Below are 23,523 nucleotides of genomic sequence, written 5' to 3'. Positions count from 1 at the left end.
TGGTACGACGCGCTGGCAGAAGTTACGCAATCCCAGCTGACAGTGTCTGGCTCTTCTGGGGGTTTTGCTTCCTTGAAGGCCCTGTTTGCTCATGCAAGTGCAGCACAAGCTGATCACTGCCATAGACTTTCTCAAATACGGCTGATTTGGGACTGGCTGGAGCAAGCTGTCGTCTGCTGGAAAGATCCTCAAGACGCATATCTGGTTGAGCTCACAACGTGTTCAAACCGTGTTCGCCATGTTCATTTACCAGTTGTAGTTTGGGGCCATTGGTACCTGTGATGTTGCTGATCTCAGCAGTGCTGGACAGGTGCAGGTGAGAGAACAAGAAGTATTAATGACAAATCTGTGCAGCGGAAGGCTCCTGGATGACTTCTGATAGCCTGTTCGCTTTCATAACCAAATGCATTTCTAAACTGGAAATGGATCCTGTGGCTGCCTGGCAGTAAAAATGCTGCCTTTGTTGTGTTTCTGTGCAGCTTTTCCGATCGCTTTATTGGGATCAATGTTAAAGCAGGTGGGACAACATCCTCTGTGCAGGAGGCTGCTGGGTCCAGCATGGTGGGTAAGGATCCTGTGTTTATAACATCTTATATCTCAATGGTATGAAAAAAGCTAAGGCTGACTTGTTAACATTCGCATTAAAGGATGACTATTAACATTCTCTTAATGAAACAGGACTTAACTGTGGCAAACATTTGCTGTAATCTTAAATGCTAATGTATACGGTAAACTCACATTGATGTAGTGGCTGAAGATGCCGTATTTACACCCTGCTGAGCACTGAGACTGTTGAGGAGTACACGCTGTTTTAAAGAGGACAGATTTTGATAAATGGGTCTCTCTCTTATTACTAACATGCTTGAGAAGAACGTGCTGTATTCACCAGTGGGATAGGAAAGCCCGCAGGCTCCCAGCTCTCATTCCGGCTTTTCAATGTGGATCTTCGTCTTGGAGTCGTTTCTGAGAACATATTTACTAGTGCAGCTTACAAAAGCATGTGTTTAATGTGTCTTTTATTGTTGTTGAGATGATAAATCCATAGACAAATAACAAAAACCAAAACACTAGGGACTTTGCTAATAACTTGGGAAGGAAGAAATTCATAAAAATAGGCTTGGGATGAAAATGGCATCGGTCCTTCAGGCATAAGAATTGTAAATCCCTGGTGTTTCTTTTGCAGCACCAAGAAGTTCACAGCCTGTGTGTTATTAACTCTGACATCTTTTCTAAATTTTCTTCTGTGTATCTGTTAATCCATAACTTGTTAGCTTATTTTAAACATCATCAATTTCATTTTCTAAACTTCATTCAGCAAATTACCTATTTGGATTTTGCCTCTTCATTCTAAAACAAGCATTTGTTCCATCATAAAAAAGAGGGCTTAACATGAAATGGCTCCAAAACTTTCGACAAAATGCTGCCTATAATAGAACAAAGCATAGCATTGTCATAATTTATGATGTTTCTTACTGATCCGCTCATCCAAAAAAGCGTGTTTTGCTCTATCAGCATTTGGTATCCGACATGTTGTCTTGTGCTGACAACCACAGCCTGTTCCAGATTAATTTAGGCCTCAGTGACTTGCTCAGCATCACAAATCCAATTTTTGGTAGAGCTGAGAATAGAGCCTCTCTCTTCTGTCGCGACTCTGTTCCTCACTGTAATTACGGGGCAGCTTTCCTGCTGAGTGAGCGAGGCTGTGTTGTGACCAAGCCCATTATAATGGACAGGTCCCACTTTATATTTTGATGAATTCCCCTTGCTCAGTAATTTTTTTGCAGTTTTAAAACATAATTCCTCAGTGAATCGTGGCAAAACATGATTATCTAATTAAAAAAAAAAAAGCAGAAGCAGATGTTAATTTTCTGCTTTGGCAATCTGGAGTTCTCCACTGCTTGTTAAGCAAGCAGGTTGAGAAAGTGATTGTGTTGTAACACGATGGACAAGCTGCGATGGATGTAGGAACTTGAGCAACTTGGGCTAAAATGTTTGAAAGTGTTGTGGAAGGTTGGTTTGTTTTATTCAGATTTATGGGACCAGTAGCAGGTCACGAATTTACAGTGAAGGAAAGGGGCTTCCACCTCCTTTTATTTTTTAGAAATAAAAAAAAAATTCGTGGTTTTGCAGACCACCTTTCCTGTAGTGAGGTATAACCTGAGAAATCAAGAACGCATGAAATACACAAACACCAATTCCCCTTTCACCCTTGCTCACAAAGACAGTTCCTCTCCTTCTAATAGTCCATAACGTCTTTGTAGGTTATGCAGTCATGGAGAAAACTAGTAATTAATTTAGTGATAGGAAACACAGAGGGCAGCGCTCGCTGGGACGTGACATGGCGCAATGTGTTCACTGGAGTGCCGAGTGTTCACTCATGACGGTTTGTTGGAGTGTCTTCGATTACAAAACAGTGGTGTGCTTTTAAAAAAAAAATGGGGGTCATACAGGCTCGTTGGAATTACAGTTTTTCGGTGTTTGTTTTTTTAAAATAGCCCATTTAGCTATTGATGGAGAGCAGGAAGAGGACCGCTGAAACACCTCTTGCCATTTCTTCCTTCCTGCTACAAACGTCTGAGACAGTAAGATGACGTCCTGCTGGGGACACCACATGGTGACATTTTTAAGGAGTTCTTAACATGCAGTTTATTGCCAGCGTATAAAGTTTGTTGGCCTGAAAGTTTCCCTCTGGTTGCAGGCCCAGCAGGTGCTAAGAGCCCCCCGAGCTGTCTGTTTTGCAGAGGAGCAAGGAACAGGGCTGGTTTCGGGCGTGAAGCGGTGCAGCTGGCAGTTGGCGGTTACGATTGCAGATCAATAGGTATCCATTGTATTAATTAAGCTGCTGTTGTTAAAACTGGAGCTAGGGAACAGCTTTTCAGCCTGCCTGTTGTAAAGTAAGCTGAGTCACCTATGAAATGGTGTTAATGAGAGGGCTCCAAGGCTTGTGAGAAGGCTTCTTTCAAAGCCTTTTCTCTTCAGGCTGACAGCACCCTCTTTCAGAGACGTGGCTGTCTGGTTGTCTATATGCAAATGACAAATGGCATTCTCTTCTCTGGAAGCTCTGTATGCTGCTTTCTTGAACCTTGACTAGCAAGAGCCAAGCTGTGACCTAATACTTTTGTTCCTCAGCTGCAGGCATCTAACGACAAAGACTTTAAGCCCCTTTCTTGGCTCTACATGAGTCTTGTTTTGCAGCCCTTTGGTTTTTGGCTTCTTTAAGGTTTTTCTTTATTTTTTGAGCATGAAGAAACAAGAATATGCACATTTTATTTTCCTTCGTGAGACCATTGTGAACTAGCATGTGACTTTTTGAGCTGTCCTCTCAAAAGCCCTGGAGAAGGATGCGAGGAGTAGAGCTGAGCGGTCCTACTAACTCCAGTGGCATGGCTGGCCCCCTTCATGAGTGCTGCTGAGGAAGGACAGTCTGAGACTTTCCTCCAGGTGGTCTGTCAAGCAGAAAGGTAACAATTGCAGGAAATTCCTTTCCTGCCACCAGCTCACAAGCTCAACAAACAATCCCTTTGTGGAGAGACTGGGGTCATCCCTCTAGTTTCTTATTTTTCTTCTTTAAGTACTTGGAATTTGTAGAGCAGTTCCTTTCTGGAGGGATTAGGGAGTGGTGGTCTGTTTCTCCCTTCCTGAACCTCTTCAAGCCTTTCTAAGAAAACCAAAAAAGAAGATGACGTAGAGAACATCCTAGAAACAGTCCGTGTTACCATACACGACTTAATTTGTTCTGCCAGAGTATTAGCTAAAATCTTCCCTGTGTACATGCTAAGCTTGTGTGACTGCTTTTGTTTTCGGTGTTGACATTCTGGGTTCTTCATTCCAGGGAGGCTAAAAGGCCAAAGCAACTCAGTTGCGTGAGCAGCACTTCAGTATACTGTTCAGATGGAGGCATGTTTCTTTAGAAGAAAACATGAGAAGTGGGGCAGGCTGTGTTACCCTTTAACGTGCAGCACCCTGACTGATGCTCAGCCCTGCCCTGGTGTCAGAGCTTCCCCATTTATGAGGTTGCAGTAGAAGCTGCTGATCGTAGCTGCTCATAAAGAGCATGTAAAAAGTCACCAGCTTTGACAGATGTGACCTGGTGGTCAATATGCTTTTTTCAATTTTTGTTTTCTACAAGTTCTTGTTTTTCAGAACTCCCCTTTCTCCCATCAAACTGGTATGTCGCATTCTTTGCAGGGCTCCTGTTGATGACTGTTGCAGCTTAATAGCTTCATGTCTATCAGGCTTGGCTGTCCTAAACCCATATGGTCTATGCCCTGCCTCCTGTAGCTTACATCTCCAGGAGGCTTGTTCTGGCTGACCTACGTTCTTACACCCACTCGTTCCTTTTAAATCCATTAGGGCATCATGCTTTTGGTTAAGGTCATGAGTAGGGTGTGAAACAGCCTTCTCTTTAATTTCTTGCTCCACCTCGCTTTTGGAAGATCAGGTCATCAGTTTTACTGGCCTCCTTATTTTTGCCTTTTCCTTCAGGTCTTTCTTCCCTGCCTTTGTAGTGGTGTCCTTTGCAAGTGAGTTGCAGTGAGGAGCCACATACCTAAAATACATCTGCCAGCTGAGAGTGGGTAAAACAGGTCTGGGCAAGGAAGGGTGTCTCTTTGTGGGCACAGTGCAGGCTGGAATGTGGATGTAGTTGCCTGAGCCAAGACTAACTCTTGAGACGAAGGTTTTATTTCTTTCCTGTGAGTAAGCTGGGAGTATGTTAGCTTGGAGTAGCGATATGTTTAAGAAAATTACTTCTTTTTGTTTCCTTTTCTTTGTTTCTAAGAAAAGATACTCCTTATGTTAAGAAATCCAAATAGTGGGTGGACGCTTGCTCTGAGCTGTTTGCCACCAAAGAGAGAAGTAAAAAACAATCTTTACTAGTGCAGATTTTTTGGTCATCTTCCCCCCCCCCCCCCCCCCCCAATCATAGAAAATGAAGGGAATTTGAGTTGTTTAGTTGGCAGGTAATTGATATATATCTGCCCGGTCTGAAGAAGTACTTAACTTTTACATAACTACCTATGAATATATTTAGGAAGCTGGCAAGCTGCAGTGGACTGTGTGTTTTTCATTATGTCAGTGTTTTTAAATTTGTTGAAAACGGGCTTCTTTTATGGGTGGTAGAATCCTTTTTAAGTTGTCATTCAGAAACACCCAGAGGGGAGGGGAGGCATGACAGCACAGCAGATCCTACTGTGTGGTAACTCCAGGCAGGATGCTGGTGTGCCCTAAGGGACAGATGTGGCACCAAGCAAGATCTGGAGGTTCACCAGCCCCGCTACGCTCTGACTGGCAAGACTCGGGGATTCACAGCGCTGGTGTAACTTAGGCAGCATGTGAAATACTTAGCTCGCTTGGTCTCATTTTTGCTGCTGCAGCTACTGAATGCATAATTACCTGATTAATGTAGAGATTTTCATCTTCAGACTCCCTTGCAAACACTTATTAATTGCATTTATAGAGTTATAAATCTGTAAAATTAGAGGGAATAATTATGATTCTATAATTTGGTCTCTCAAAGCAGTTGAACCGTTTCTGATTTCCTACCACAAATCTTCTAGTAAATCTAGCATTTTATTCCCCTTGCTTTAAAAGCGTGTGCCTTATTTTAGGAATTTGTTTTCTAGCCCCGATCTCCAGTCGTTGAAATTTCTCAAACCACTGTCGGGCTTGTCGCTTATAGGACAATAAGGCTGGTCTTAATCTTCACTTTTTAAAAATCAAATAAGCAGAGCTCTTAGAACTGCCTCAATATAGCACATGTTCTCCAGTTCATAGATGTTGCTCTTCCATTTGCTTCTTAACATCCTGTTTTCTTTATAAACAGGAAAACTGTGTTTGCTGTGCCAATTATGTTTACATGGGTGCCAAGTAATCTGCCTCTTCCCTTGCTCCAAATTTTTGTCACGTATATCAGAGGTCATTTTACCCTTTGTGGCTTATATCTGGCACAGACTTCTGCCCGGCTGAATATTTACCAAGATCCCTCCATCATCATCGTCAGCACCATAGCATCCAGAAGAGTATTTCTGTTCAGGGAGCATGACCTACACTCTTTTGTTCCTGGATCTTGCTTGGCCTCACTGGGACACAAGTTAATTTCTCACCTTTCTTGCCAGATCTTAAGTGACCAAAATACAGAACAAGTGCAGAAACAACCACCATCGACGTGTTTCTCTCTTCCCAGGAAGAATCTTGATGAAGTCTTCTGAACTAGAGTTTAAAAGCATTCAAGATTCACCAGTCTCCTTTTAGGCATGTCAGGTCAGATGCTTGAAATGTTTCCACTCTCCCAATTAATAAGAGGCTGCTGGCTGCTCTGGATTGCCCCCTGCTCCTCAGAAATATACCTCTTTAACGTTAAAGCTTTTATATTTGAAGAATATAAATCTAATGCTGATGTTTTCAGAAACAGAATGACTTAGACATAAGACTTCCTTCTGGAATGGTGTGGGATTTAGTTTGTTTGCTCTTAAGTTTAGTGTTTTTGTATATAAACATGGATTTGGGTCAGTCTTCCCCCTTCTCCCCCCCGACTTTTTCTACTCTGTTCCTGTCTGCAGGAAGTCCTTTACCACTGGGTGACACTGTTTGATAGTTCTTAACATTTGCAACAGTGAAGCCCTGAAGAAACTGTCCTCTGACTCTTCTTCTGATTTTGAATCAAGGCTCAGTTTTCATACGAAATCCCATATTTTAATGTAGTTAAATTTGATTCAACCAAAGCTGCCCTGATTTTTGATTTAGTGGTCCAAACTAGCTGGTCTAGAACACTGATGGTGCACTGTAGCTGCAGGGAGTATAAACGGATTTTATTTGCTTTTCTAATCTTAACAGCTCTTTACAAAAATGTGTCATTTCGGAATTGCATATGGATCACTGTTGACCCATGTATAAATAAATTTCTAGTTACCTTTTGGGGTTAATCTGGTTGCGAACTGTGCTGTGGAGCACATTCCGTAAGAGGCATCATTTCAATGATCTTCTCCTGGAAGTCATGTTTACTACGGTGTAGTAATTACCTGTGTAGCGTATTGGTGAAAGCCAGATATATATTCAGTTGCATGCCTTTGCTAGTCATGATTTATTCTTTTCAAATGAATGGTATTAGATGAGATGGAGGGGAGGGGGTGTGTGCACAACATGCTGCTGTTCTGCAGGAAGAAAGCAATATAATTACTAAGGGCCTTATTGATGAGAGGTGTCCAAAACACTGGGTCTTCTCCTTGACATCAGAATGGCTTTCAACCCTTCCTAGGGATTTCAGAAATCACAAGGACCTGAGCAAAATGAGTATGGAGAATATAAAGTCCTTAATAAACATGCAGGACTTTCGGGAAAGAGGGGTGATGTAAGACGCATAGTCTGCTTTATTTGCTGTTAGTCTCAGATTGGAACCATGCTATTTCAGTGGGTTGAGCATAGACCAGGATTTAGGGAAGATGGGTGCTGTTCACAGTCTGCTAGTTTTCATCATGTCTTTCTGTCTTTTCCACTGCCTGTATTAAAAATTAGATGCTAAGTAGTTTGTTGCAGGAAAAGTCTATATCCGAGTTTTGCCAAAAAGGGGACCTAGTCTCTGCCTGCGGTGATGAATGAAGGTCTCCCTCTCCTTCTTCCCTCCCAATGCTCTTAACAGCTCCCCTTTCATGGAGACCTCCTGTTGCAGTAGGAGGGGAGAGGCACTTTCTTTCTCTCTTCTTCCACCTTTAATTACACAGCTGCATTGATGCCTCTTCAGCATTTTAACTGAGCAAGAGAAGAAATGCAACTATGTAGAGCCGGTACTTTCAGCTGGTTTCGAAGTCGGTGTCAGAGAGTTTCATCATAGATCCTGCAGCCCAAGGGAAAATTCTCTTGGATTAATACAAATTCCTGTTCATTGGCCCTGGTGATTTTAGTGTAAGGTGAGACTACTCTTAAAGCACCGTTTGTGTCTTTCTGCATCTCTTTTCCAAGTAGACTAGAGACCAAGAGGGACCACCTCTTCTGTCGTAACCAGCATTGCTCTTTAGCCCTCAGCCTCTGGGGGGATCTAGGCTCTTCATTTAGCACCCAGGACTTGACTGAACTTCAAAGCTGTTGTGGTTTAACCCTGTAGGCAGCTAAACGCCACACAGCCGTTCGCTCACTTCCCCCCTCCCCAGTGGGATGGGGGAGAGAATCAGGGGAAAAAAAGTAAAATTTGTGAGTTGAGGTAAAGGCAGTTTAATAGGACAGAAAAGGAAGGGAAAATTAATAATAATAATAATATACAAAGCAAGTGATGCACAATGCAATTGCTGACCACCCGCCAACCGATACCCAGCCAGTTCCCGAGCAATGGTTCTCCCCCCCCGGCCCTCCCAGTTATATCCTGAGCATGACACCATATGGTATGGAATAGCCCTTTGGCCAGTTTGGGTCAGCTGTCCTGGCTGTGCCCCCTCCCAGCTTCTTGTGCACCTGGCAGAGCATGGGAAGCTGAAAGGTCCTTGACTGGTGTAAGCACTATGACTGAAACATCAGCATGTTATCAGCATTATTCTCATACTAAATCCAAAGCACAGCACTATGCCAGCAAGTAGGAAGAAAATTAACTCTATCCCAGCCAAAACCAGGACAAAAGCACAGGGGCATGGTGTTTAAATTGAATGAGCACCATAAGCAGCTCTTTGCATTTGGGAGAATTGTAACAGTGCGGAGCATTGCCCCAAATCTTGCACTCTGTCTCCCTTTAGGTGTCAGTGCCAATGCAAACATCTTTAAAATGACCCTCTTTCTTCTGGTTTCTCATGTAGTGGATGTAGTCATCTGTGCTTTGTTGACATTACACTCTCAGCAGTACTTAAGGGAAGAAAATGAGCGTTAACTGGATTTCTTTGAGATTTTGTGTGGTTTAGTTCATTTTAATATCCAAAGTGACAACAGGAACAGCTGCAGTAGCCAGCAAGCCCTGCTTCTTTCCATATTCTTGACATCCCTGAGATTGCTTTGGGCTGCCCTGGTCAAGTGAGCACACCCTTGTTCCTGAAAGAAGTCTACGTGGTCTGTCAGTCTTTTGGCAGCCATGCATCTAATGAAGCCATTAACTGATGATACCCAGTGTAAGGAAGGTGCTGTGAGTTAAACTGTTCTGGCATAGTATGGACAGAAGTTTTTCAGTCTTGCTACTTCATTTTGTCTGCTGGGATCTGAAGATTTCAAAGTGCATGACAAGAAGCAGCGAGATTGGCCTTGCAGAAGCTTGTGGTGGTTTCTAAGATGCTCTTCTCTTGTATGTGTGTGAGCTGGGGAACACAGGGAAGAAATAACCTGCCTAAGATCAGTAAGGCAAGGCTGGAGCCATAAACAAAAGCCAGGTGCCCGCCAAAGGGTTTAAAAGTCCGATGGTCTTCATTTTCTTTGAAGAATAGTAATGCAGTAAGTAATCTGGTAACAGGATGATACTCGATGAGTGATCCCTGTGGCACAGGAGGTACACACTGCCCTAAATGTGGTTGATTTTGAGGCAGGTGAAGACACTCCTCTTCTGATCTAGAGGCAAAACTCTTGTAGCTGGGAAGTGGCAGCCTTTTGCGTGAGGGGCTGGGAGGAGTTGCAGCTGCCAGGACCTCTCCAGTCCTTCCCTCTCCCTCCGCAGGCTGTCTGGCTGTGTTTTGCCATGATCCAAAACCCATCATCCCTTTCAGCTGTGAAAGATGGTGTGAATAAGAGCCAAACTCCTTGGACGGTGGCTGGCTTGAGCATCTTGTCTGGCAAGGGTGTTTTGTATTCTGTTTTCAGGAACAGAATTAAAGGCTGACCTGTGGAAAGTTATTAATGATATCTATAACCAAAGATTAATCAAGTAAATCTGTCTAGTCGAGTGCCTCTTACTGCACTGAGAGCATATAGATGAAAACGATAGTGGTGAGCTTTCATGTGCAAACAGTGCCGAGATGGTGCCTGGGAAGCACACTCTGCGTTTAAGTAGCTCTCTTGCTTTCCACCCGGGCTGGCCGATGCGAGGCGGTGCTTGGTCATGTAACATCTGAGCAGAGACATGCTGAAGAATTTTTATTTCGATTCCTCTCAAAATCGGAAGGGGGAGAATAAAACCATGTTTCTTCTCAAAGAATGCCTTTGGGTTACTTGTAACAAACCGCAAGTCTACGCGGTAGTTTAAAGAGCTAAAAATGTAAGTCTTAAAAAAAAACAAAAAAAAAAAATAGCATTTGATGGTTTACAGTACAGCTCAGAGCAGATGTTGAAGCTTTTTCGAGAATAAAATCTTACTTTGGGAGGTATTCAGTGTTTGAGCTAGTGCTTCTGTGGAAGGTATTAATTCAAGAATTTATTCAGGCAAAAAGGAAATCATGTGAATTTAGCCTTAATGTAACTTTTGGATCCTGAACTGGTCTATTATTTTGATGTTCGTTGGTATTTTTAGGCATTTATTTATCAGCTTTTTAAGGGGCCTCAACTCTGCCTCTGCTTTCACAGCTGGAAATAATCATGGGAATCATGTGAAGGGTGAAAATGCCATATATATATATAAAAAATAATATAAATATGTGGTGCCTCACAGGAATTTTTGTATTCAGATTCCATATGTAGAGGGTGATTTCTGGTATGAGGAATACCAGATAGAAAATACATGGAATTCCCTGAATGCCATTTATATGGGCATACACAAGGGGGTTTTTGGCACAAACTTCCCTCTCTTGCAAAAGCCATGGGAGCCCTGTTGCAGCAAAAGCTCTGGCAACTGCTGAATCCTTGACCTGATCTTAAGATCTACTTTGAATTTGTTAAAAACACTAGCAGCTGTCTGTAGTTCTCTTTGCACGCATGTTTTCAGTGTTACCACCATTAAGGGACTTTTGCTGGGAAAAAACCCTCTATAGATAGAATAAAAACTAAATAACATTGGAAGCAAATGTGTCTATTGGACATGTACCCCCAAATGTAACTTGCGTGCCTCTGGCACACCCCAGTTCAGTTGTATCTATTCAGCATGATCAATTTGAAGAGTCTCTTCTGTCCTCCCTGATTCTACTTGCGCTCCGAGGAAACTAAATGAGAGAATTGCAGGTATGTGACCACTTGGTCTTGGCCCTCCAAGACTGAGGTACCAGTATTGTACTTCTTGATTGCTCTAAGAGCATCTTTGTATCTGAAAACATTAAACTTCTGTCTGGGAGGGTACTAGAAGTTATTTTTATACAGAAACATTTTCTTTGTCTAGTGGGATATTGAAATTGCTTTGCAGTTCTGTTTGAGGAGTTAAAATTCCTCTTCCATGGAGGATCCCCAATTTATTCCTTTATTCTGGATGAAAATCCACATGTACATAAGAAGTCATGGACAAAGTCTGTGAGACTTACTCAGGCAGAACAAGATAGGGTAGATAAATGCTTTTGTGCTGCTTGTGCAGCAACAGCTAATTCAGCAAATGCACTGGGGAAGCACCTGCCAAATTAGTGGGCGTATTAAACTTGAGCCAAGCTCAGCTAAAACATTCCCTGAATCCCAATTTCTTTCCTTTGTTTTGGAGCAAGGTAACACGGAAATACAGAAATGGATTGTGCATTCTCAACTGATCATATAACAGTAGATGGTTAAAAGGAGCCTCTCAGATGCTCTTAAGGCAGCATATTCCTGCTGAGTGATTATTTGGATTATTATTCATGTCCCACTGTTGCACCTAGTGATGATCTGAAAGCTGCTTTGTGGGTTGTGACTTTTGTGGTGATGAGCACTAGAGAATTGTGGAATTAATATTTTTTTGATTGTTATTGCTTGAACATTGATTAAACTTTGTTTAAGGACTTCTAAGGGATTCTGTCATTGAGCTGGCTGGTTTATTGGTGTAAACCTGAATCTCAGAACGAAACACTTCCAGCTCTGTTCCTGTCTGCAGTTGCTTGGTGAATCCTTTGTGCCTTAGTTTCCTTTTTATGCGAAACTTGCCTGTGCTTTTGTAAATGTTTGCTTTGAAAGGGTGTGGGTAGGACTCACGCTATCTTAATTGTATTGTTTGTGTATAGAATTACACAGTGACTCTGCAGGACCGGGTTGGTGGCCTCCAGCCAGACTGAGGTTTGCAAAGGGTGTGAGAGGATTCACTGAGTGGGAACTGGGTGCCCTGTTTTCCTGGCTCTGTTTGGAAGTCCTAACTGAAATCATTTACAGCTTAATCGCACACGGAAAGCGTCTTCAGTTCCCAAGGGAGCTTTTTTCATTCAAGTTTGCTGCTAGTAGAGTTCATGTTACATTAGGAAACCACGATTCCTGACCTCTGAGTTGAATACATGTTTTTAAAAACAGAGATGGGACAGAAGAAAGAAGAATAAATAGACTTCATTTTAAGGGCTTGCCAAAAGCAGATCTACATGCTGCAAAATATTACATCAAGCTTCCTGAGAAATGACTGAATCAAATTGTTTTTCAGGGGCTTGAGTTAGAAAAATAGTACATTGTTTATGACAGACAGTTGTAGGGTAATTCTGCATTTTTCATCTTCGCCTAAGCAAACAGAGGACTTGTCTTGAAGCAGCAGCAGGTTATTTTTTGATTTAACGGAGAGCTGTTGATGATAAATGCCTTCTAGAAGACTTGCAGCTCCGTCAGTGCCACAGAACTGATAGAGGAGTACAGAAAAACAAATATTTATGGAGCAGGTTTATTTTGGGTGGAGGTTGGGTAGGTAATATTTGTGTTGTTTTAATTGTGATAAGCCTGACGTGAACACTGAGGAAGTATGAATTGTGTCCTTATTTAAAAAAAAAAAAAAAAACAAACAGAAAAAACCTGTAGTTATATGGTAAAGAGAACAGATTTCCACACACTTTTATTAGTGGCATGGTGCTACATGGTATACATTGAGAAGTATGCTGTGGTTTGGGTTTGGGGGAGTTTGGGGGTTTTTTTATATGTCATTAAACAGCAGGGGATTTGAGATACGAGTTCAGCAAAGGGCTGCCGAGATGGGCTGGGGGCCGGGGCGCAGGTGCTGTGGCGGAGGCTGAGGGACCTGGGTTGGCTCAGCCTGGAGCAGAGGCAGGGCTGGGGGACCTAACAGCAACCCCCCATGCCTGGGAGCAACGTACCGAGACGACGGAGCCAGGCTCCTCACCGTGGTGCACGGCCAGAGGGTGAGAGGCAGCGGCCATGAGTTGAACCAAGAGGTTCATACAGGTGTAAGGAAAAGCTTCACCATGAAGATAGGTGAGCAGACTTGCCCACAGAGGCTGTGCAGCCTTGGAGAACTTCAGGACCTTGCTGAGTAAAGCCCTGAGCAACTTGGTCTGATCGCATAGCTGTTCCCGCCCTCAGCAGGAGGTTGGATTAGAAATCTTCCAAGTTTCTGCTGACCCCAGTTTTCCAATGATCCTGTATATTTGGCACGTATGGTGATAGCTGGTTGAAGCGAGGAGGACTCTGAAGGGGTGATGGAAGAAGTGTTTTTATTGCATGATCAATGTCAGTAAGAGGTTTATGTCATGTACAGCAATATACTTACATGATTTTGAACTGTGGGCAACTTTTGTATTAGTTTCAGAGGTCCCTGTGAGAACTAGCACCCCCACAGGGTTCAAAAACGCTACATATAAACTTGCCTTGAAAAACTAATGCGGGGGCCACCCTGAGAGTGGCTCATACTAGTAAGCTGTTTCTCATCGGATTGCTCCGTAGAAACCTGGTGTGTGAGATGTAGCGCTAATGAAACACAATTCACATCATCCCTTCAAGCACAGAAGCTGAAAGGGCTATGCTGGATCCATTGGACACGTTCAAAGCCAGAGTGGCTTCCCCGCATCCACTGAAATCTTAGTCCTGTCGTTTTGCTGCTTCATCTGCAAGTGCACATGCCGCCCAAGCAGGGTGGTGGTGGTACTGTTCAAGTGATAATGTACTGAAGTATTAGCGGAAATCTCTCCACTGTATCAAGTGGATTTTGAATCGGACCCTCTGAGCAACAATATGAGACTCCTAATGGAACAAAGTAATTTAGGGATTGAACTGAGACTGAACTTAGACAGGTTTGACAGCCCATGGAGTGAGAGAGGGAGGGAAGGGCTGGTAACAGTGGGATCTAAATTAAAGCGCATATTCAAGTTTTACTGGAAAATACGCAGCAAATCCCCATGATTCTCTGATTTGTCTCATAGCCCCGTATCGTACCGTGTGTGGCATTCAGCTGTTCTGCCAGTCAGGCTGATGGAGGTTTCTTGCCTTTTCTTTCATGTCCCTTTGATTCATCTCCATAAACCCACATGCCGTGAGATTATTTTTTTGGGTCTGTTTGAGGGGCCAATGTTTAATCAAACTGATAATTGCAGTGTGCCAGATTCTGCATGCAGGTTTCCACGACAGCGAATGGAGGCAAAATTGCTTTGAATGTGCTTCGTTTTGGATCCTGAACTTTTTGTGACTGAGGCTTTTTAATGGAAGGGGCTATGAATGGTCACATACAAATCATTTGAAACCTATAGCTTACTTGTCAGCTATTGATTAAAAATCTTGTGATTTGGTGTATAGATATGTTTTCTATAGCAGGATAGGAAAACACCACATTTCCAGATGATATAAAACAGCAAGACTTCATTGCCTCCAGAGCAGTGGATTTCTGTGGATTTTCACTGGGTGAAATATGGCCTTTTAAGAAACCACGTCACCCTTCTTTTTCTCATCTGCATTTCCACTCAAAAATCTGTCCCCCATCCCAACAATTGCAGATCTGGCAATTTCCACGTGGAAGCTTTTGCTCGATACAGTACAGTTCAGGGCTTATCCAGAGAAGGTATTTTCCCCATAGCTGGCATTATACTGATGGCAGAAAATGACACTCTGTATGGTTTTGCTACACAGTTGTAGTATTTAATATAGTCAGTATTTAAAATGTCTTTAGGGTCTCAGTATTGCTGATCTAAAAATGCTTCATCTGAGTAGGCTTACTAAAATCAATAGGGGCCTTCATGCACTTAACCTAAATTATTTGTCTAGTTCTTCTTAAAATGGGGGGAATCTGCATCTCCAAGTCAATGGAGGAAGGCTGTGGGAGATGACGTTGTAAAATTGCCAGCTATTTAAAAAGATGCTACTGATGTTTGCTCTGAGAGCCTTTACTTACTACAAACAAAATTAATCTAGGAGAAGCATAACTGTTACCAATGTAATATGCTGCCTTTATGTTTTAATACATCTTTAAAAGGCCTTTCAGTGTAGCTTTACTGCAGTTTTTTGCCATTTTTACAGATACTGTGAATAAGGACACTGAACCCAAAGATCCATATCCCATTCCAAGAAAGATTATGGCTGAACCAGACTACATAGATGATGACAATCCTGAATTAATTAGACCTCAGAAGTTAATTAATCCTGTGAAGTCATCCCGGAATCATCAAGATCTCCATAGAGAGCTGCTTATGAATCAGAAAAGGTAAGAGTCTAAAAATCACTTGTGCCACCCTCCCACCCCAAACACACAGCTTGAGTTTTAGTTTCATCAAAATTATGTTTTACCCGAAACCCAGCAGACACTCTTTCTTGATTCAGATCTTGTAGATGAAAAGTCTCTGATTCTTAACCGTGGCACTTATTTCTGTTTGAATTTCAGTTGCTCTGCAAAAGCTTGCTGTAAAAGACTTCTCACTTCATTTTCGTGAATACTCACAAAGGGTCAGCTTCTGGAGGAAGCAGTTCAGTTCTCCCCATCACATTTTCATATTGGTTACCTGGGCACTGTAATTTGTCTTGAGGTCTTAACTTCATTAAGTATTTGACAAAATTTTGCTATTACCGGCAGGATGATAAAATCTTTGGGTTTTCACCATTCCCAGTGCATTGAGTTTATGGGACCACTTTTAAATCAAAGAAAGGTTTTATTTCACATGAAACTGTTCTCTACTTACTCAATGTTTCTTGCAATTGTGTGTGATAGTCTGGTGCCTGCTCTGCTGCTGCACAAGTGTTGTGCAAGTGCTGCTTCCTCCATTCTGGGATGGGATGCACAGCTGTTGCTGTATATATTGCTTTTAAAGATGTAAATAACTGGAACTTGATTCTGTCAACTTCAGAGACACAGGCACTTGGCCCAGAGATAGCTGAAGTTCAGTTATTAAATCTCTTCAGCAACAGAGGACTCATTTAGAAAACATATTAAGAAAATGGCCACCAGACCACACAGTGGAGGAAAAGCCACCAAGCCTGTTGAGGCTCCTCCATTTAAACAAACAGAAACTAACTGTGATACAAATTTGTGATTTAGTGCGCTGAAGCCACCCAAAATGGACCTTCCAAAGGCAACGGTGTGGGGATCCACAAAACAGAAGTGGAAAAACATTATTTCAGAGTGCATTTGAGAATGAAGTTGCTGGTAGCAGCCATTCAGGCTTTTTGAGATCTAGGAACTTGATAAAGGAGAGGAGGAAGCTATTGCTTTGGCTACTCTGGCACAACTGGGTTTGCCTATTCGGCAGGAAGAATCACATTATGAAAGTTTCTCTCTTTCTTTTTTTTTTTTTTTTTTTTTTTTTTTCCCCTCTGGCAGGGTAGTATTTTGAGGGGAGAAGGGGTCTTTTCTATGTGTAATAGTAAAATCCTCACAAATGCTAGGCTTAGATACTTAATTCTAAATGAATTGCATACACAATACAGCATTTCTTTAGTGATGAAGAAGTAGAAATGTTTTACAGAATGCCAACTGAATTGGAAGAAACTGGCCTAAATAGGTGTTTGTCCTATTTTTCATTAATGGGATTAAACATCAAAGTCAGTTCCTAGCACCAAGAAGTTTATAGGCATGGAAAGAAAGATAGTTGAAGTTTCCCGACTTACGATCTTATTCTAAAGGATGTGGAGGCTGCAATAAATTAAGGCTATTTTTTTTCTTTTAAGTTTATGAAAGCATAAAGCACTATTAAATAGTATGGAGTTCTTTTCTTCTAGGAGAATATCCTATTACACAGAGGAGTTATGCAGCCCTCAGTACCCACTCTTACTGTGATTTTGATTAGCTGCAGCTGTTAATTTTAGAGTCTTGGTGCAGAAATGAAATACTTTGAGGGTTTTCACCAGCAGAAAAACTGGTATTTTTGAGAAAAGGGTTAGTCTTCTGTGCTTCGTGCCACTGTATTAGCTCTGATATGAGGCTTTTCAGTAATGTAGATGATATGCTTGTGTTCTGCTTTGTTACGGCAAACTGCCACATGTATGGAGGGCTTCTAGTGCTCTTAAAGAAGTCTGCTTAACATGCACCTTATTTTATTGTGAAGACTCGGTGTAGGTTTGACCAGTCAGCTCTGAGCAGCCATTTCCTGATCTTAGAAGATATTAGCCAGTGCTGGTCTGATCATTCACCATGCCTACTGTGATCTGGCGATCTGTTGGATCTTGAACTGATGTAGTTATTTACTTGCAGAAATGGTAGTTGTTTTGGGCAAACAAAGAGCCAGGTAGTGGTATCTCAAGGCACTGGTCACTTACCTTGAACTATTTTTACTTGCTAGGACTCAACCTCAGCTCTGCAGAATATGGGTCGTGTCCCTTCCCTAGGTTTTAACCCTGTTAGCTCTAACCTGTGTTATAGCACACTTTGCTTACTCTATATCAAAGCTTTAGGATTTTTTATTCAACCAGAACAATCACCAGGAGGTGATACAGGACTCCCAGTTAATCCAGTAGCTGCCTGTTTGTTGCTTTTCCTTCTCACATAGGAGAGTGAAAATAGGGTTGATGTTACAGTTGTTCTGTTACAGATCTGACTGCCACCCCCATTTGATTAGACTGAGAGGCTGTATTTATTTCTGTCTTCTGCAGGTTCCCTTTATTATAGCTACAGCACATCTAAATCAGTCTTGTGCCTCTGCCTTCTTAGGGTGCAACCTTACTGAAAAAAAGCAGGAACGCGTAATGTTATTTCACAGCTTGCCTCTGGTTCGTGGCTGTCTTGATTGCTGATTGCCTACATGGAAGTTTCCATTGATTCAGCTCTCACTGACCCAGTAGTAGTAGTAGTAATAAAAAATCACTCCAGCTTTTCTCTGCCCAACTTACGTTTTCTGTGTTAAAATGTAATTAAAATAGCATGAAACATAAAATATTAACACAATCGTGTAGCTTCTGTTGCATGCAGGCCATGAGATCTATTACAAGAAATATGGAACAGCGTTTGGTGTTGCTAAATATTTGATTTTGCTGTCATGGTATGTACAGGGATAGAGTGTTGCATAATATATGGAGTCATTTATAGATGCCACCATGAAGTGGCATTTTAATGTATTATTGGACATGCTGTCAGATATGTATATTATGGAAGAATTAGGCAACTGCAAACATACAGTAAGTAAGAAAGCTTATTCATATTACTGAATTTCTTAAGTTGAAATAAAAAGTGGTTGATGTTAAACTTAATGCTGGATGTTTTCACATAATAGTCTTCGCAGGGAAGACAACAATAACAAAGGCAAATTTTGGATTTTTCTGCTCTGACTTACATGACACTAATAGCTGAATAACAGGGATAGCTTCAAATCTTGTCATAACAAATTTCAAAAACATCATAGCGTAACAGAGATAAAAGAAATAGCTGAAGTCACAAAAATAAGTAGGAGTGAGTGTGTATCTCTGTGTGTGCCTGTATAAATAAAGTCATGCATCTTCCCAAAGAGTAAGCTTTCTCATTTCAGAGTAGTTGGCTTGGAAAGCAATTTGTGCCAAACAGACTTGAAACATTCAGTTGATGTAGTAGCTAAAATCTTGCGAAAGGGAGAAGCCTCCAGCCTTTGTCTGGTCTCCAGGGTGACTGCAACTTTTTTTATTCTGGATTTTTGTTGTCATAGCCTCTTTGTGATTTTGAGTGTAGCCTGGGAGCTCTCACTGGAAATAGCTTTGCAGCCAGGCATGGGTAAAGGTCTCACAATTTTCAAGAAAGGACAGAATCCACGATTTCTAGGAACAATGTGACAAAATCCAGAGGGCGACCACTTTTTAGTTCTGTCCATGCAGACTTCTGTGGGTGTAATACACTGCATAGGACTGTCTGAGCACAATCTCTCCGAGTTATCAGCTAGCAAGGGAAGTCTCTTTGTCCAAAATTTGTTTCTAGCTCTGCTACAGTCTTGATTTGTGATCTTTGTTTTTTAATCCGTTCTTCTGGAATTGAGAGAATAGAAGGGAAACTAAAGATGAAAGTGAAAATACTGAATTATCCAGGAGAAATACTAGCATGCATGTTAAAGGGAAATATCCTCAGTAATAATATGGCTTAAATTCTAGTTTAGGGTTTTCGTTGGAAACTAGACGAACGTCTGTGTGTTTTTTCCTTGTAGTTAATTATTTATATTCCAATGTATCTAAATAGGCAACTACTTGACTTTAGAAAACGTGCCTACAATTCTGTGTGAATTTCTGCTAATTGAAACTGATCTCCTTCTTCCTTGTTTTCCCACCACACCACTTAATCCCATTTAATTTGAAGGGGTCTTGCACCTCAGAACAAACCAGAGCTACAGAAGGTGATGGAGAAAAGGAAACGAGATCAAGTTATTAAACAACAAAAAGAAGAGGAAGCACAAAAGAAGAAATCAGACCTGGAAATAGAGCTACTGAAACGGCAGCAGAAACTGGAGCAGGTAAGACGGGGAGTAACACTACCTTTACAGATCTACATCTGAGCTACTCACCTGAGGCTCCCTTTGTAGGCAGGAAAGAAGCAGCAGCCGTTTTTTGGCGCATTTCCGCTGATGAAACGCAGATACCTTTTTTTAGGATGAGTCAAATCACACTCTACAATTACCTATTTGTTGTCACTTACCACATAGGAACTCCATATGGTGTCTGCCTTTGGTCAAATGAATCCTGCACCAGACAACAGGAATGTGTGTGGAGCACTGACCTTATTTAACCATTGAAACTGTGGTGAATTAGTCAACTTTTGTAGTCTAACTATTAAGAGATGATCCACTAAGAATGGCTGTTAGGCTGTAGTGCATCAAAACTGGATGCTTAATAAATAAAAAAATCAATTGATTCTTTCTCCTGGGTTACGTAAGAAACTAGGTGACTTTAAAATTATCGTTTGTAGTCTTAAAACATATGAGCCCATTGGTGTTTTCCAATGAAGGAAAAGATCCTCAGACCCTGAGTATGGAGATGATGTGGAGTTGGAGTTCACTGTCGTGGAGCTTACTGCCTGCCAAACATAGAATCATAGAATCGTTTAGGTTGGAAAAGACCTTTCAGATCATCCAGTCCAACCATTAACCTACACTACCAAGCCCACACTAAACCAATTAAGGGTAGACTAGACTAAACCATGTCCCAAAGTGCCATGTCTACCCATTTTTTGAACGCTTCCAGGGATGGTGACTCCACCACCTCTCTGGGCAGCCTGTTCCAATGCTTGACTACCCTTTCCATGAAGAAATTTTTCCTAATACCCAATCTAAAACAAGTGCCTCTTAAGACACTTGGAGTACCTGCAAGGAAATATTTGTACAGTGAAACACCTCATCAAAGAAGTCACTGTGCATTGAGCATTGCATTTATTTTTAAATAAATAAATGCTTTAAAACAGTATCTCGTGTTTTTCTCAATGAAAATCAATTAAGCCAAATAATTACCCTATTGAAAATGAGGTGTAATCCAATCATTATTTAGGTTTTGGGGCGTTTATTATAGCTTTTCTTTTAGGTTTAGAAATAATTTTGGAGGGAGAAAACTATTGTATTTTTAAGTGTATCATCTTGTCACTTTTCCTTTCTGCTCTTAAGGGCCCAGTTTCAAATGGTTCAGCTTGTGGGAAGATTTGATTTGAAACTGAGCCATCCAAGGACATACGTAGAATAGAAAATTCTGTTAGAAGAGGAAAAGCCTGCCCATTGCAAACAATGTTGTGACTTTGTAAACATCATAGGAATGGCATTAATTGACAACACGACTCATGGAGGAACATTGTCATGATTTATTGTAACAAAGCATGTCACTTGCCAGTGAACCAGAGACAAAGGAGAGGTTATTTAGGTGAGCTGTATATGGTCCCCATTAATCAGGGAGACGTTGGTCTGCTAAAAAAAACTAAAGGTCCCTTTGGGAGCTTCTGTTAGTTTTCTAAAGGGTTGTTTCTTTCTTTCTGCTACCTTACTTGCCTTCACTGAGGATTGCTAAGCAATCCGTACTCTGTGCAATGTGTAAGCCGTGCTCTGTATGGGCACCGTATAGCCTTGCCCCGTAGAGCAGAGTGTCTAACCTCATGTGGTTATTTCAAGTGTCTGCATGGGCAGGAGTTCCAACTGGGTTAAAAATGTCAGTGAATGGGGTCTCAAAAATAAACAACTAAAGGCCAAGGAGGATTTTTAGTTTTTTATTGCTTTTTGTGATAGACAAAACAGATACACCAAAAGATGCTTAAGTTAGATACAGAAATTCATACCTAGCCACTCAGAAATAAACTCTGCAAATGTGCTCAGTAGTAGCTGTTCGCATGTGTTCTCCCACAAGGCACATTCATCCTTGTTCTGTTGTAAAGGCCAGAGAAGGGAATTACTGTTGTTTCTTTAACGAAGATGTCCAACGATTTCTTCAAAAATGCTTCATCTTGTTCTCGTACTGGGCTTGCAGAGTTTTTGTCCATCTGGCAAAGGTGGACATCTGGAATGAGCTAGAGCCAAGGATTTAAAAAGATGAATTGTTTATGAGAACAGATACTCCCAAAGAAATAAAGTTTTATCCTTTCCATGAGAGAAAGGAAGGAGGCAATTTAAAGAGTTTTGCATGGCCAGTTATTGAAACCTTTAGTTTTTTGTCTTGTATTTCAATGATCTGTTTTATATACTTTTTTTTTACATGTGATTCCCTTTTAAGCTGGAACTGGAACAACAGAAGATACAGGAAGAGCAGGAAAATGCGCCTGAATTTGTCAAAGTCAAGGGCAACTTGAGGAGGACGGTCCAGGAAGCAACAGAAGCACCAGACTCCTAGAGCCAGTGCCTGCTAAGACTTCCATCTTTCCTGCAGAGAGAGGCTTTTGCAAGTTGTCTCAGATTTGCCCCTCGAGGGAAAATAACCGCATCCAGCTGACACTTACTGAAGATGAGATTTTTAATTCCTGGGACGTGTGGATTAAAAAGACAGTACCATAAACAGATTGACTTGCCAAATGCAGTCCTGAGATCAGTGGATAAGGAGTGAGTCTGTCAGTTCAGTGTCATGGACAAGTCTGACTTGCTTACTCAGAGATTTTAACCAGGGATACTAGAGAAACTCCTTCAGTGTTGCACTGCTTTATCTCTTGTGATCCTAGTTTAGTGGAGATACACAGATTATATTTTGCTTTAAAACAGAACAAAAATCCTTCTGTGATATCTTACGAAGCTTTGCTGTGCAGGTAGATTTCCTCCATCTAGACCTACAGTCTGTGTATATCCCACAATAATTGGTGTTTTGTTGGTATTTTTATCAGATCTGGGAGGATATGAGGTATATTGATCAGTGCTGCCCATCCCCACTAGGATAGGCAGGTGTGGGCAAGATAAGAATGCTTAAAATTCACCAGCAGTGAAAAGTTAAGCAGCCTTAAAGCCCATTTCTCCCTGCTTGGCATGTAGAATTTGGGCTATGAAAGAGCAGACATCTGATGATCCTCTCCCCAGGGAGAATCCAGAAGTTGATTTATCTCTGTCTCTAGACTTACACCATTGTGTACAGGCCTGTGCAGTGCTACCTGTGAATTTACCTCTCAATGCAAAATGACCTGTCTTCTACTTTTTGTGTTTTGAAATCCTACTTGCTTTGCTGTTGTGGCCTTTCTTCCCCAAGGACATGCTGATCTGAGTACAGTGTTAACACATTACTTGGTAGGGTTTAAGCTCATTTGCTGGAGCTGAAATCAGGAATCTGATCTACCATCAGTTCCTGCTCTTTGCTTGCAGGAACTTGTTGCAGTTCCTGCAACAGAGCAGTGTTTAAACCACACCAAACTGATCATGGGAATCTACTGAAATGGAATTTTTTTCCCAAAAGTGAGGCATAAAATTAAATTCATTTTATCCCATCCTTCCTTTAGCCTCAAGAAAGAAGGGAAGTGTGTTACCACCGAGTCTTAGGGTCCAGTTCTGTCACCTTCTGCCTTTCCACGAGTTGCCCCTGTGACTTGCCATTAATAACACAGGGATGGCAGAATCTGATCTTTCATGCTATGACTACTAGTTATCCAGGAAAGCCTGGGATGAGGAGGGGGGAACGGTTTACTCGTGTAGGACTATAGAATTGGATTCTTACCTGGTGTGAATGGGTGCAGATATCTTCAGAATCTGGGGAGGAATCCTCATCTTCCTTGGCTGGCACAGTCCTAGCTCTCGCTGAAGCTGTGTTCATCCGTATCAGCTGAGGATCTAATCCCAGTCTTTGCCTTAGGATGCTAAACAAAGTAATGTCTACTTTGTAATTACATTAGACATAACTGTTCGAGAACACTTTTTATTAATATCAACAGTGGCATGTTTGTATTGTAAAGGTAGTGGAGGAGGGTTTGTTTTTTAGTTCCTTTTGCCTTTCCTGTAA

The 23,523-nt window shown here is 41.6% G+C and overlaps 1 protein-coding gene across 2 annotated transcripts in view; it reads left to right on the top strand.

Moving 5' to 3' along the window:
• The window catches only part of FAM107B (family with sequence similarity 107 member B), a 60,990-nt gene extending 38,840 nt beyond the window's left edge, over nt 1-22,150 (top strand). Inside the window, exons 1-4 of one of the 2 annotated variants that reach the window (XM_075715407.1) lie at nt 296-316; nt 15,220-15,403; nt 19,442-19,595; nt 21,826-22,150. In XM_075715407.1, coding sequence (XP_075571522.1) covers nt 15,276-15,403; nt 19,442-19,595; nt 21,826-21,942 — 399 coding nt within the window. In that variant the 5' untranslated portion in view covers nt 296-316; nt 15,220-15,275 and the 3' untranslated portion in view covers nt 21,943-22,150. Of the gene's footprint in view, nt 1-295; nt 317-15,219; nt 15,404-19,441; nt 19,596-21,825 lie in introns of those variants that run through there. The other variant, XM_075715398.1, reaches the window with a different exon arrangement.
• Nucleotides 22,151-23,523: the final 1,373 nt, after the last annotated feature.

Source organism: Pelecanus crispus, chromosome 1 (assembly GCF_030463565.1).
Source record: "Pelecanus crispus isolate bPelCri1 chromosome 1, bPelCri1.pri, whole genome shotgun sequence".
Lineage (NCBI taxonomy): Eukaryota > Metazoa > Chordata > Aves > Pelecaniformes > Pelecanidae > Pelecanus > Pelecanus crispus.
This window is presented reverse-complemented; position numbering and strand designations above follow the sequence as displayed.